Source organism: Drosophila sechellia, chromosome 3L (assembly GCF_004382195.2).
Source record: "Drosophila sechellia strain sech25 chromosome 3L, ASM438219v1, whole genome shotgun sequence".
Taxonomy (NCBI): Eukaryota; Metazoa; Arthropoda; class Insecta; order Diptera; family Drosophilidae; genus Drosophila; species Drosophila sechellia.
The window spans coordinates 5,517,764-5,528,536 of NC_045951.1; the positions used below are offsets into that span (position 1 = coordinate 5,517,764).

General features: G+C 37.8%; 2 protein-coding genes across 2 annotated transcripts; one reads left to right on the plus strand and one right to left on the minus strand.

Annotated features, from left to right (window-relative positions):
- Positions 1-722: 722 nt before the first annotated feature.
- On the plus strand, positions 723-2,707 carry LOC6610895 (probable G-protein coupled receptor Mth-like 2). Its single transcript, XM_032719248.1, is given in 4 exon segments — positions 723-1,442; positions 1,445-1,698; positions 1,765-1,959; positions 2,016-2,707. Coding segments are annotated over 4 exon segments (999 nt in total). The 5' UTR covers positions 723-974; the 3' UTR covers positions 2,098-2,707.
- Positions 2,693-3,822, minus strand: LOC6610896 (chromatin modification-related protein MEAF6). Its single transcript, XM_002035423.2, has 4 exons — positions 3,605-3,822; positions 3,324-3,537; positions 3,048-3,179; positions 2,693-2,980 (listed from the first exon to the last, which is right to left on the minus strand). The coding sequence occupies exons 1-4, from the start codon at positions 3,749-3,751 to the stop codon at positions 2,796-2,798; spliced, it is 678 nt and encodes a 225-aa protein (XP_002035459.1). The 5' UTR covers positions 3,752-3,822; the 3' UTR covers positions 2,693-2,795.
- Between the last annotated feature and the right edge of the window lie 6,951 nt (positions 3,823-10,773).

Here is a 10,773-nt window from a genome sequence, read left to right on the forward strand (position 1 = left end):
AAACATCGATGCCAACATCGAAGTCATCGATGTTTTCGAAAAACAAAAAACCTCCATGTTTTTCGAGGGATCATCGTTGTTTAACCATCTCTACTGCGCATCGGAACAAAAAAGAGTATAAATTTTAAGTATAAATAAATTTTCAATATTTTCTAATTCAATTATTAATAGCATATTGGATATTAATTGTGACTTGCTGGTGGTGTTGGCTGACGTCGTGGAAGACTTGAATAAATATCTGAAATGTACGTTTACTAAAAAAGATCAATTTTTTTGTTTATACTTAAAACATCGATGTTTTTTGCCAAAAACATCGAAAACAACGATGTCCGCCAATATCAATGTTTCTCCACCTCTAATGCCAACGAAAACGTGACTGGGAACGTATCGATGGGAAAAGCGTTACAAAAATAATAACTATTGCATAGCGGTATCGCCGTGGCGGGCTATTTGAATGTATCTCACTGATGGATTTTAAGGAACCTATACTCAGTACTAAATACTTGGTGGTCCATTTATATTTTATTTTAAGCTACAGAACACAGATAAGCTGCATTACTTTTAAAAAGTTAAAAATTGTATTGTTTAATTGGTTATTATTTTTATTTATATACATCAGCTTCTGTAATACTATAGTTAATATGTTTAAAAGAATAGTTTAGCAGTTGCTTGAATAATTATTAACTTATTTTAATAATTCTGTTCTATAGCATCCTTCTAATGTGGTGTTATCATACCTCGGTTTTGAGTTGAGTAGGAAAAATGACGGCTCAGAAATGAGTAACGAATTGGGAATGTCTGATAAAAATAATTTGTTCATTGCCTTTCAGTTATTCCTGTTAGTTATTTTGTGCCAATTATAAATTAGCAACCGCAAAGGGAAGTCGCTGGGATTTTGTAGTACCACTTTATTTTTATTTAATTAATTAATATTCAAAGAACGTCCAGCCAACTATAAGCTAGCTAGTTGGAAAATGTTACTTTTCGGATCGGTCCTTATATATCTCTTGCTGAATCTGCAATCTTTGAGTGCTGAGATTGCCGACTGCAGTTTCTTTGATACCGTAGATATCTCGGAGGGCCAGAGGCTCTCGAATGGATCATACCTCTACGAAGGATTACTCATTCCCGCTCATTTGACGGCTACGTATGAATTCAAGCTTCTGGCGAACGGAGATAAGGAGCAGGTGCCAAGTCACGTGAGAGGATGTGTTTGCAAGCTGAGGACGTGCGTCAGGTTTTGCTGCCCACATGACCACATAATGGATGAGGGCGGATCCTACGCCAACATGACGACGGAGGAGGCCGCATTACTGGACCCAATCCTAAATGTAACTCTGGACGACGGATCAGTGGTGCAAAGGCACTTTAAGAAGGAGCTCATGGTGCAGTGGGATCTGCCATTGCCCTGCGATGATATGTTTTACCTAGACAACCGGGATAAAACATTGCTGGATCTATAGTGGGTTCTGTTTTGTATCCGGCTTGTGGGACCTGCAAACCATTCTCTTTCTTTCCACCCTCAGCTAAAAGCTGGTCTGCAATGCTGTACTTCTATGGACCGATGGTGCTACTGATTCTCTTCAACATAACTATGTTTGTTCTGACGGCTAAACACCTAATAGATTCCAAGAGGACTATGCGAAAGTTTGCTCGCCAGGAAGGCAGAATACAGAAGCTGAATTCGGACAAACAGAAGTATGCTAACTATAATACAATAGTTGAAAATGCCAGTTTGAGATTAATATTATCAATTCGTTACAGTTACACACTATTTCTGCTGCTCTTCACTGCAATGGGAATGTCGTGGAGCTTTAAAATATTCTCCTTCTTGGTGCAACGCGACAACCTGTGGGTCAATGTCTTTCTGGTAGCTGACTACTTCAACTGGTCCCAAGGCATCATTATATTTATGCTATTTATTCTGAGGCGCAAAACTCTTGTACTGTTCAAGCAACAGTAAGTCTTCTAGTCTATAGTTCGAGTAACCAGTTCCCTAAAATGACCCTTTTCAGAATATTTCCCAAAGAGAGGATCTTTAGTATGAGATCAACTGCAACTCAAAGTACGCTTGCTGATTCCATCTCTCACCATTAAACAAAAAGGCAATTTAATATGACATAGTATTCTTTTCTCTTCAAATTAATCTATTTGCTAGTAAAGTATACAATTTTTTCTCCTAAATCATGTAACATATTTTCAATCACAAAATGTATGAATATATTTTTTATATGACGTACTATACATCCGGACTCGAATAGTTTTGCCGTTACTTCTTAATGATAAATAATCATTATATATCCGTTACTCTTTAGTAAAAAGGAATACTAAATACTTTGAAGAGTATGTAACAGATAAAAATATGCTCTTTGGATATATATGCACGAGTATATGCCAGCTCAGACCTCTGATTATAGCCATATCCGTCTGTAAGTCGAGATCTATACTATAAGTGCTAGAACAATAAGCATATATATTACCATTAACTGGGTAAAGGCTGGGGAAAGGTTACATATATGCTAGTCGGGAAAATCTACTATGGTGTATCACAATATATTTTACTCATCATTTCCTAATCAATCTATATTAAAAGTTAACTTTGAGCAAAGGAGAAACCTTGTATGCTTATAAAAAAAATTAATCAAAACTATGACTCAAGGCTGAAAGTAGTTGCATTTGTATGGAAATAAAATAAGTTGTAAATCTACATTCGCTTTATTTCTTGTACAAATTTTAATTTAAAAACTTTGAAGGTAAATAGTGCTTAATCAAATGCGGATACACGGTAGCAGTTATCATCGATGTCGTATCTTCTTGTTTATGTGACCGCTTTTCTTCGCTGTCGAACTGGAGTTCGTGGACAGTTTGCTCTTTGTATTCGAAGTGGGTGTGCCGAGGAGATCCTTGTTACCTCCACTGTTCGTAGATCCAGCCACCATTCCGCTCACTACGCTGCCTTCATTGCGATGCGAGGGTGAATCTGTAAATAAAAGGTGTAATTAAGAATATATTCTTTTCTTGAGAAATCTCCCAAATGTGCTACTTACCCTTTTCGTCTTTCGGTGTGCTCTTGATTGTCGTGGTTCCGTCGTGGGCCGTTGTGGTGTTCTGATTGATTGAGATCTGATTGTCGCTGGAGTCTTCATTTGTGATGGAATCCGATTCGCTGGCGCGCTCAGCTGAAGCCGAATAAACAAACAATATTTTTAATAAACAAATGCGCATGTATGGCAACTAGAGGGTATCAATTTACACCCTTCTGGGCATAAAGCATAGATACATTACACAAGCAAATGACACAGTATGAAATATCCCCCACTTACGATTGCATATAGCCATGGAGGTAATGCTAGATTTGGAGAACAGACGCTCGGCCTCCTTGAACTTGCGATTCCGCTTGTCGGCCTTGGAGTTGGTGGCCTTGTTGGAGGTCAGGTAGCGCTCCCAGCCGCGGATGATGTTTCCGCACAGCTGCGTGTCCTCTAGGTATGAGCCCTCGAAGGCGTAGATCTGTCGCTCCAGATTGGCCAGTTGTTCCTGTCATTTATGCCACGAAATAATGATAAAGTGCTGCGATTTCGGGTTTGTTTATATTGTGTCTCACCGATGTTTCGGCCTTCTTCTTAATGAGGTCCGCCAACTCGGCGCGTGTGTCCATGGAGCCGCTTTTCGTATTTGAGCTCGTTTTGCCCGACTTCTTTGGCTTGTTCCCGTTCGTTTCGCTGACATTTTTACTCGTTGGCGAGCTCATATTTTCATAAAATGCTCGAATTTCAACAAATTTATATTTTGTTTTGGACAATGTGACCAAATATTGATAACCAGTAATTACGACTTATCGATTTATGGAGATCTGTTCCGACTATCGGCTTAGGTCTGAGCTAAAATGTGTCTGAAATACATTGCATGCTAGTTCTAACTTTAATTGCATAGGTGGCGTTGCTTGTATTATTTGAATATGTCTTTAGCAATTATTTTTAAAAAGCTAACTTACAAACTGTTAGTTTGAATGAATAGTTCTTATATTATTCACTATTTTTTGTAGATTCCTTAAATATTAGTTTCTGCACTTAAAATTATAAATAATTTGATAATAAATCCATTGCAAGATTATTAACACTTCATTTTTTTATTCTTGTAAGTGAATAGGACTTCCGAAATCAAATAAGTCCTCAGGAATTAAAACAATTTTTAGGTCACAGAACTCAGTTACAAAATTTAATGACCACCTATTTTTGTAAGATTTGTCTTATTAGATCCATACGTTTTTTTTTCACTTTTCCTTAGCTTTTATTCTACAGCGCTGCCCCTTCACCACTTTGCATTTTGAAGCCAGTGTTGCTGCCATTGACCTCTCGTCTTGTTATTTTTATTTATGCGTATACCACAGACAAAAGATTCGGTTCAGCTGTAGCGCCATCATCATCGTCTTTTTGATGGTGATCTTCTAATGATCTCCCCGTGGGTCTTGCATAGTTTGTTGACCCAAGTTCGTTTCTGAGTTTGTTGAACTGCCGAAAAAAAGTGAAGCTACCGTTCTAGCTCTCTATTTGTTTCCGAACCCTCTTTCTTTCCGTCTGTTTTTTTTCGCCTTTCGCCCTCTTGCCGCCTACTCTTTCTCTTTTACTTGGCTCTATTTTGGCTGCAGCTTTTTATGGGCCTTCGTCGTCGCGCCTGTTTCACTTTCGTCATACGCGGCGTATGCGTGATTTTATTTCTGCAGCACATCGCCTTTCGCGCTGACCGTAGAAAAGCAATATAAAGTGAGGCTGCGGATGAAGACGAACTCGATTAGAAAATGAAATCATAATGCAGTGGCCAGCAAAAGCGAAACGGCAACGACCGTTGCAAGTCGCTGACTAAAGCAAAGTCTGCCATTCCGTCGAGTTCCACTAACACAATCGACTTAGTGACTAGGTGACTAACTGACTCAGTGACCGACTGACTGACAGACTGCAGTCTATTCAATGTATGTCAAACATTGGCGCGCGCTTATTCGCGAAACAACAAAAAGTGCAGCAAAAAAACTTTCATTTTATTTAAACAAACACACAAGGCGCGGCCTGGACTTAGACTTGGAAAAACTTATTTATATTTGGTTTTAAGCAAACATCTGCCAACTGAAAACTCTGACGTTCGATCGTCTTAAGCCACCTTCTTCTGGTTTACACTGGGAAAAATATATAGAAGTTTATTGTGGATGTCGATAAAGATATCTATGTTCCTTCCTTCTTAATGTACTTGTAACTTCTTCGACACATTTTTATTATATATAATTGTTTATATATTTTTATTTACTGCAACTGTTTTTGGTCAGTGCTGCCATTGGATGGCAGCTTACTATAATTTTTATGATGAATTGCTTGGCCGCGTGTGAAATCTGCAGCAGTCGCAGCATTGGCCAGTGGAAAAGTGGAAAACTGCCAGAAAAGTGGAACACAGCTAAAGAAGCAGCAGTGCTGCAAGTGCAACAACTGCAGCAGCAGCAGCAACGCAAACACTCTCGACTAATTAGCTGCGTTTTAGAAATTCAGGCGGCAATGAAAACAAAATCGAGTTCAATGCTTGCAACGATGACGTTGTTGTTGCACTGCGCGCAGTGTGTTTTCGACTTTTCCGAGAATTTCACATATAGCATACATAGGCCGAGCAGGCGCTTTCCCAACGCCAAGCGAGTGAAAATGAGTCTGCTTCATTTTGGGCAGATAGGGAAAACTGCAAGATGAAACGTTTAGCAAGACCAATATCTTCAAGTTGCATTTTAACTAAAGTTTTAATTTAACTTAAGAACAAGATGTTCCCATTACGCTAATTCTGAATGTGTTTAGTTGGGGGATCAAAAAGGATGTGCTTGCTATTGATGATAAAGCAAGTAAACAGTTGTTGAAAAGAAAACATTTTGAAAACATTATAGGAAACGAAAATGAACCTTTACGTAAAACAAAAACACCAAAAGCAATTGACAACTGGTGAAGTGTTAATAAGCCATAAGAAAGGGAAATACTATTCTTTTATATTAATTTTTGTTTTACTATAAATTACATATTTATTAACATATTATCCCAAATGGTTACCCTTGTAGGCCAATCGGTGGCATTACACAGTGGTTCCCATTGTATGGGGAAAGCGGCCAAAAATACTTCTAGTTGAGGTAGACAATTGACCAGTACGGGTCCGAGTACGGGACCAGTACGGGACCGAGTATACATATATATATATCCAGGGCTACCTTAGCGAAAGTCAGTCGAAAATCATGATTTAGTTTGAAAAAAGACTTTGTTGCAAACAATATTGGATGCCAATTTTTCATTTATTTAATAACAATAACCATAAAATAATTTTTTAGGTAATATACATTGATATACTTTTATTTTAGTTATTTAAAATTCAAAAAAAAATATATAATACATTTATATGTATGTGCATATCTACAAGGTGAAACAATAGTTAATTTAAAAAGATTGCTCATGTAAATCAATGGCTGATTTTAAAAGCTTTGACTTGGGTTTGCATGGAAGTTCTCTTTGACCAGTGATAAATGGATCAGAGCGCAATAGAAGTCTGTTCAAAAGATTTAAACTTTGCGTTGGAGTTTCTTTGCATATATAACACCTGGGCACCTGTCGGCACTCGAACGTTTTCTTAATTTTAAAATGTTAATAAACAATATACAAAAAGAATTATTAAGTTAAATGGAAATGGACATAACAAAACCTCCAACGAAAGATAGCAAGCATAAACAAAAAACATCTGCAATTATTGTTCACGCTGCAATAATAGATTGATATTTTGCTGTCTCTTTCGATGCTATTCTTGAAGCGGACAGTTAGAGCAAAACATGAACAAATTTGAATAGCTAGACCAATTATGAAAAAGTTTTTTTTTTTTTTTTTGTATAGCTTTTTATTTATTATTTAAAATCTGTCCTAGTGGACAATAATTAAATTTTATGGGGGAGAACATTAACGTAAGGGGAGTACTTGGAATGTGCTTGGGTAGGGGTTCAGTTATGAAAAAGAAATGATACATTTAAAGTAAAAATTGGACTTTGATTTCTTCATTTTTGGCCTATGGGGGGCACCACTGTGCATTGGTGACATCATAGCGGAGATAACAGAAATGCACTTGCTATGCACCCACACACTTGCAGTGCACATGCAAATGCAGAGCTTTCTAAGCTTGCTCTCTTTCCTCCCATTCTCTCTGGCGCTCTGTGTGCAAAGCTCTAGTTGCAATGTGCAAAATGCCGGAAGAAACATGATCTTGATTATTTTCTACGTGCGAGCGAGCGAGAGAGCAGGTGCGCAAAAAGTTCAAGTTTAATGTCGCGGCCATTGTGGCGCTCTCTCGCTTGCTCGTTTCGGTTATGTATGTGTGTGTGCGTTTTAGTGGGGCGTCACAATTTGCACACGTTGTGCTTTTGTTGTTGCTCTTTTGTGTGTGGGCACGAATGCATTTCAGATTTTTGATTTGTTCTAAGCGATTTCAAAGCTTTTTCTAGTCGTTGCACTTTTCGCATGATACATAACATGCAATGAATAGAGTACACCTCTTGTGTGAGTTCCTGACATTATGGTTTTGCTTTTTGGGACCGTATTTGTTGACTAAGCTACAAGCCAGCCATTTTTTGTTATTCTCTTAAAATGTATGACAATGATGGCTAGTTTTTTAAACTTCCTTTGTCTTGTTGGTCCTGTGTATCAACTGCAGCTAACAAGTTTGAATATAGTCTTATGCATTTAGAAAGAACTCATATATGAATAGTCTTGCATTAATATTCAATAATTTATAAAATATTTTCATTCAAATGGATAACCATTCTTCCTCTGTGCATCTATGTATGATGTTTACTCTTCAGCCTTTGAATGGTTCTAATAACTTCCTTCCAAATTGTTTAATGGCCACTTGAGTTTCTGTTTGTATTTCGCACCTTTTGGGTATTGCCCTTCTCAAACTATTATTTTTTTCCCCACTCTTTGGCTCACCGAACCCTTTAAGCTGTTGACCAACAAATAACGCACAAACGCAAACGTTTCGACAAAAAATAAAACAAAAACCGAAAAATGTGCAATCAAAGTTAGGTAAGAGAACTGACCTTTAACAATGCTGCACAGATCGACGACATCGTCATCGTCTCCAGCATCGTATCCCCCCTCTCTCTCTCTTTCTCTACCCAAACCCAAAACACATTCACCCAAAAACGTCTCCGCTGACAAACAACAAACATTCCTTTTTCAAGAGACAACACTGCAAGGCACACACCAAAAACATTTTCAAGCTGCGCGCCAATGGCAAATACAACAAGGCCAACAAAACAGAAACGAAAGCCCAGCTCAGTAAAAAGAGCAAAGCAGTCTAAGGACAGTCAAGACCAAAAGTATAAACTTAAATTATTTGTACGTAATTAAGCTAGATATAGAGTTATTGATATTCGTGTATAAAAGAAAAACTTTGATTTTTATTAGTGGCTACAAATTACAATATCTTTAAAACTTGTAGTTAAAAATAATGTAATAACTCCTATTATCTTGACCGGAACTGTGCTTTGGCCTCCAAGAGGCTGAGAATCAGTTAACAGAGAGCCAGACGGCTAAGAGAGAGTAGGCGGGGGAGAAAGAGAAAGAGACGGGGCGAATGGAGTGCACGAGGCGAATGAACTTTCGTGGCGCTCCGTTTTAATGCTGCCTGCGCGTTGGCATGAAAGTTATGCAACGCAACACACACATACTCGCACACAGAGCCACACAGAGTCTGAGCTCGGCTTTCGGCTTTTTACACGAAGCTGGACGAAGTAAGCTAACTGTTTTGCGGACAGAGGAAGCAGCAAGTGATGAAGAAGGCGACAGAGGAGGAGAGATAGAGAGACGAAAGCAGCGCCGACGAGTCGTTGACTTTGTATAAGTGTGCCAATTTATAAAACAGTTCAAGATTAACGTGGCCTTCAACACCCGTTCAGAAGGCAAACGCAACAACTGGGCATAATAAATACAACGAGCGAGTGAAATACATACATATATAGAACAATATATTAGCGAACCTATAACTTTCTCATCAACTAAATTAATGGGATCAATGCTTCAAAGTACCCATAAGAAAACGTTGATGTTTTTACTTTTAATAAATACAGCAATAGTCATTTAAAGCAATTATCCTCTTTAGGTTATACTTAGTAAAGCATGTATAGATTAGTTTCTTAACGAAATCTATAATGCTAATGCTTACAAAAGTAGGTCTGATCAAGACACCATGCTAATATTATATTTTAAGAAATGAAGTGCGATGTTAAATATTTATCTGTGCATCTCAAAATATAATGGATATATAGTATAGAATAATACCTTTCAAGTTCAAACTTATATTTGGCCATTGCGATTATCTTCTTGGGAGAATGTTTTCCCCTGCGGTCCTAAATCATTTCCTTCTGTGGCCCTGTACCTTTTGGCTTTTTCCCTAGCCGCTTTTGGCCCTGACAGAACATCACGAATTTGCCACGTTTTGTTGCTGTTCTTTGCTTGCAGCATTGCAATTGAGCATGCAGCAAAAATTACTGTACATTCACCCACTTTTCAAAGTTCAAACACAGACACTCGAACACACACACACATTAGCGGAGAAAGAGAAGCGAAACAGAAAATTGCATTCTAACAGAGTTGCGCATGCGCAGCGCAAAATCCGATGGTCTATTGGTATTGGTGGTGCTGCAGTTGCAGTTGCAGTCGTTGCAGCAAGAAAGAAGCGAAAAAAACTGCTTTCTCTTGCAGTCCAAAATCAAATTCGCTAAACTTTATGGCAAACTTCTAACGCAAAGAGCAAGCAAAAGAAGTTGTTGCTGGAAATTCAGGAGAATGTTTTCTACATGTCTAACATTTTCGGTATCTGCAAAGCTCCAATACATATATAAAGCTATAAAGACACACTTAATTCGCTTATCTTTAAATTTGCTTTTATAAGTTTAAGTAATTTTTTTTAATTCATTAATTGACCAAAGTTTCAAGAATCAGCACCTCGAATTTCCTAGAAGCTTGTATTATATGCTAACAAAATACGTTTTTAAACAGTACCTTTGAATATTTTTACGAATATTTTAGAGCTAAAGCCAGTTAAAATAATAAAATGATTGAATCTCGAATTTCAAAAATTGAATTACCACCAAAAGTAAACTTCGTTTTTCGTGTCGCAGATCAAGGCAAATAGAATCCGTATTCCAGCCGCGTTAAGAGAAAAAAGTGGAAAATTGCATTGCTTCCATGCAAGTGGGTATGTGTATGTCTGTGTGCAAAATGTACGGTTATAATGCACTTCGCTGCAGCATTTCACTTAGCGATCGGTTGGTTCTCTGGCTTTTCCAGCCGTTCGTTCTGGCTTTTCTCGTTGTTGCAGCTTGCTTTCATGGCTGCCTTTGCTTTGTGGCAATTGAAGTTGCACACTCTCTGGCGAAAATAAAGAAAAGCCCCGTTAGGCGAGTGTTTATTACGCTCCTGTTACAGCATACAAAGTGGGCAACAATTGACAGACGACAGTGAGGTTTTCAAAATTAAGGGGAAACCTAAAAGGAAGTCAGGGTGGAAGATGAGCGGAGGAAGGGGAGAAAGGAAAAAAGGTTCGCACAGAAAAAGATGACTGAAATCTAAGCCGTGCAAATTGTTCACAACGGTAAACATCCTTTATTAAAAATAAATCAAAAATGGAAAAGACGTGTAGTATCTGTTTTTATAAATCATAGTAATATTAGCTTAAAAGTTTTATTTTAGGGCAAAGAGCTTATTATATTGT

What these genes read in the sequence shown, in the direction of transcription:
- LOC6610896 (XM_002035423.2), bottom strand. Translation starts at nt 3,751, where the DNA reads ATGAGCTCGCCAACGAGTAAAAATGTCAGCGAAACGAACGGGAACAAG. An exon ending in AGAAGAAGGCCGAAACATCG is followed by an intron (nt 3,538 to 3,604) that starts GTGAGACACAAT and finishes CATAAATGACAG; the next exon opens with GAACAACTGGCCAATCTGGA. An exon ending in CACACCGAAAGACGAAAAGG is followed by an intron (nt 2,981 to 3,047) that starts GTAAGTAGCACA and finishes TTTTATTTACAG; the next exon opens with ATTCACCCTCGCATCGCAAT.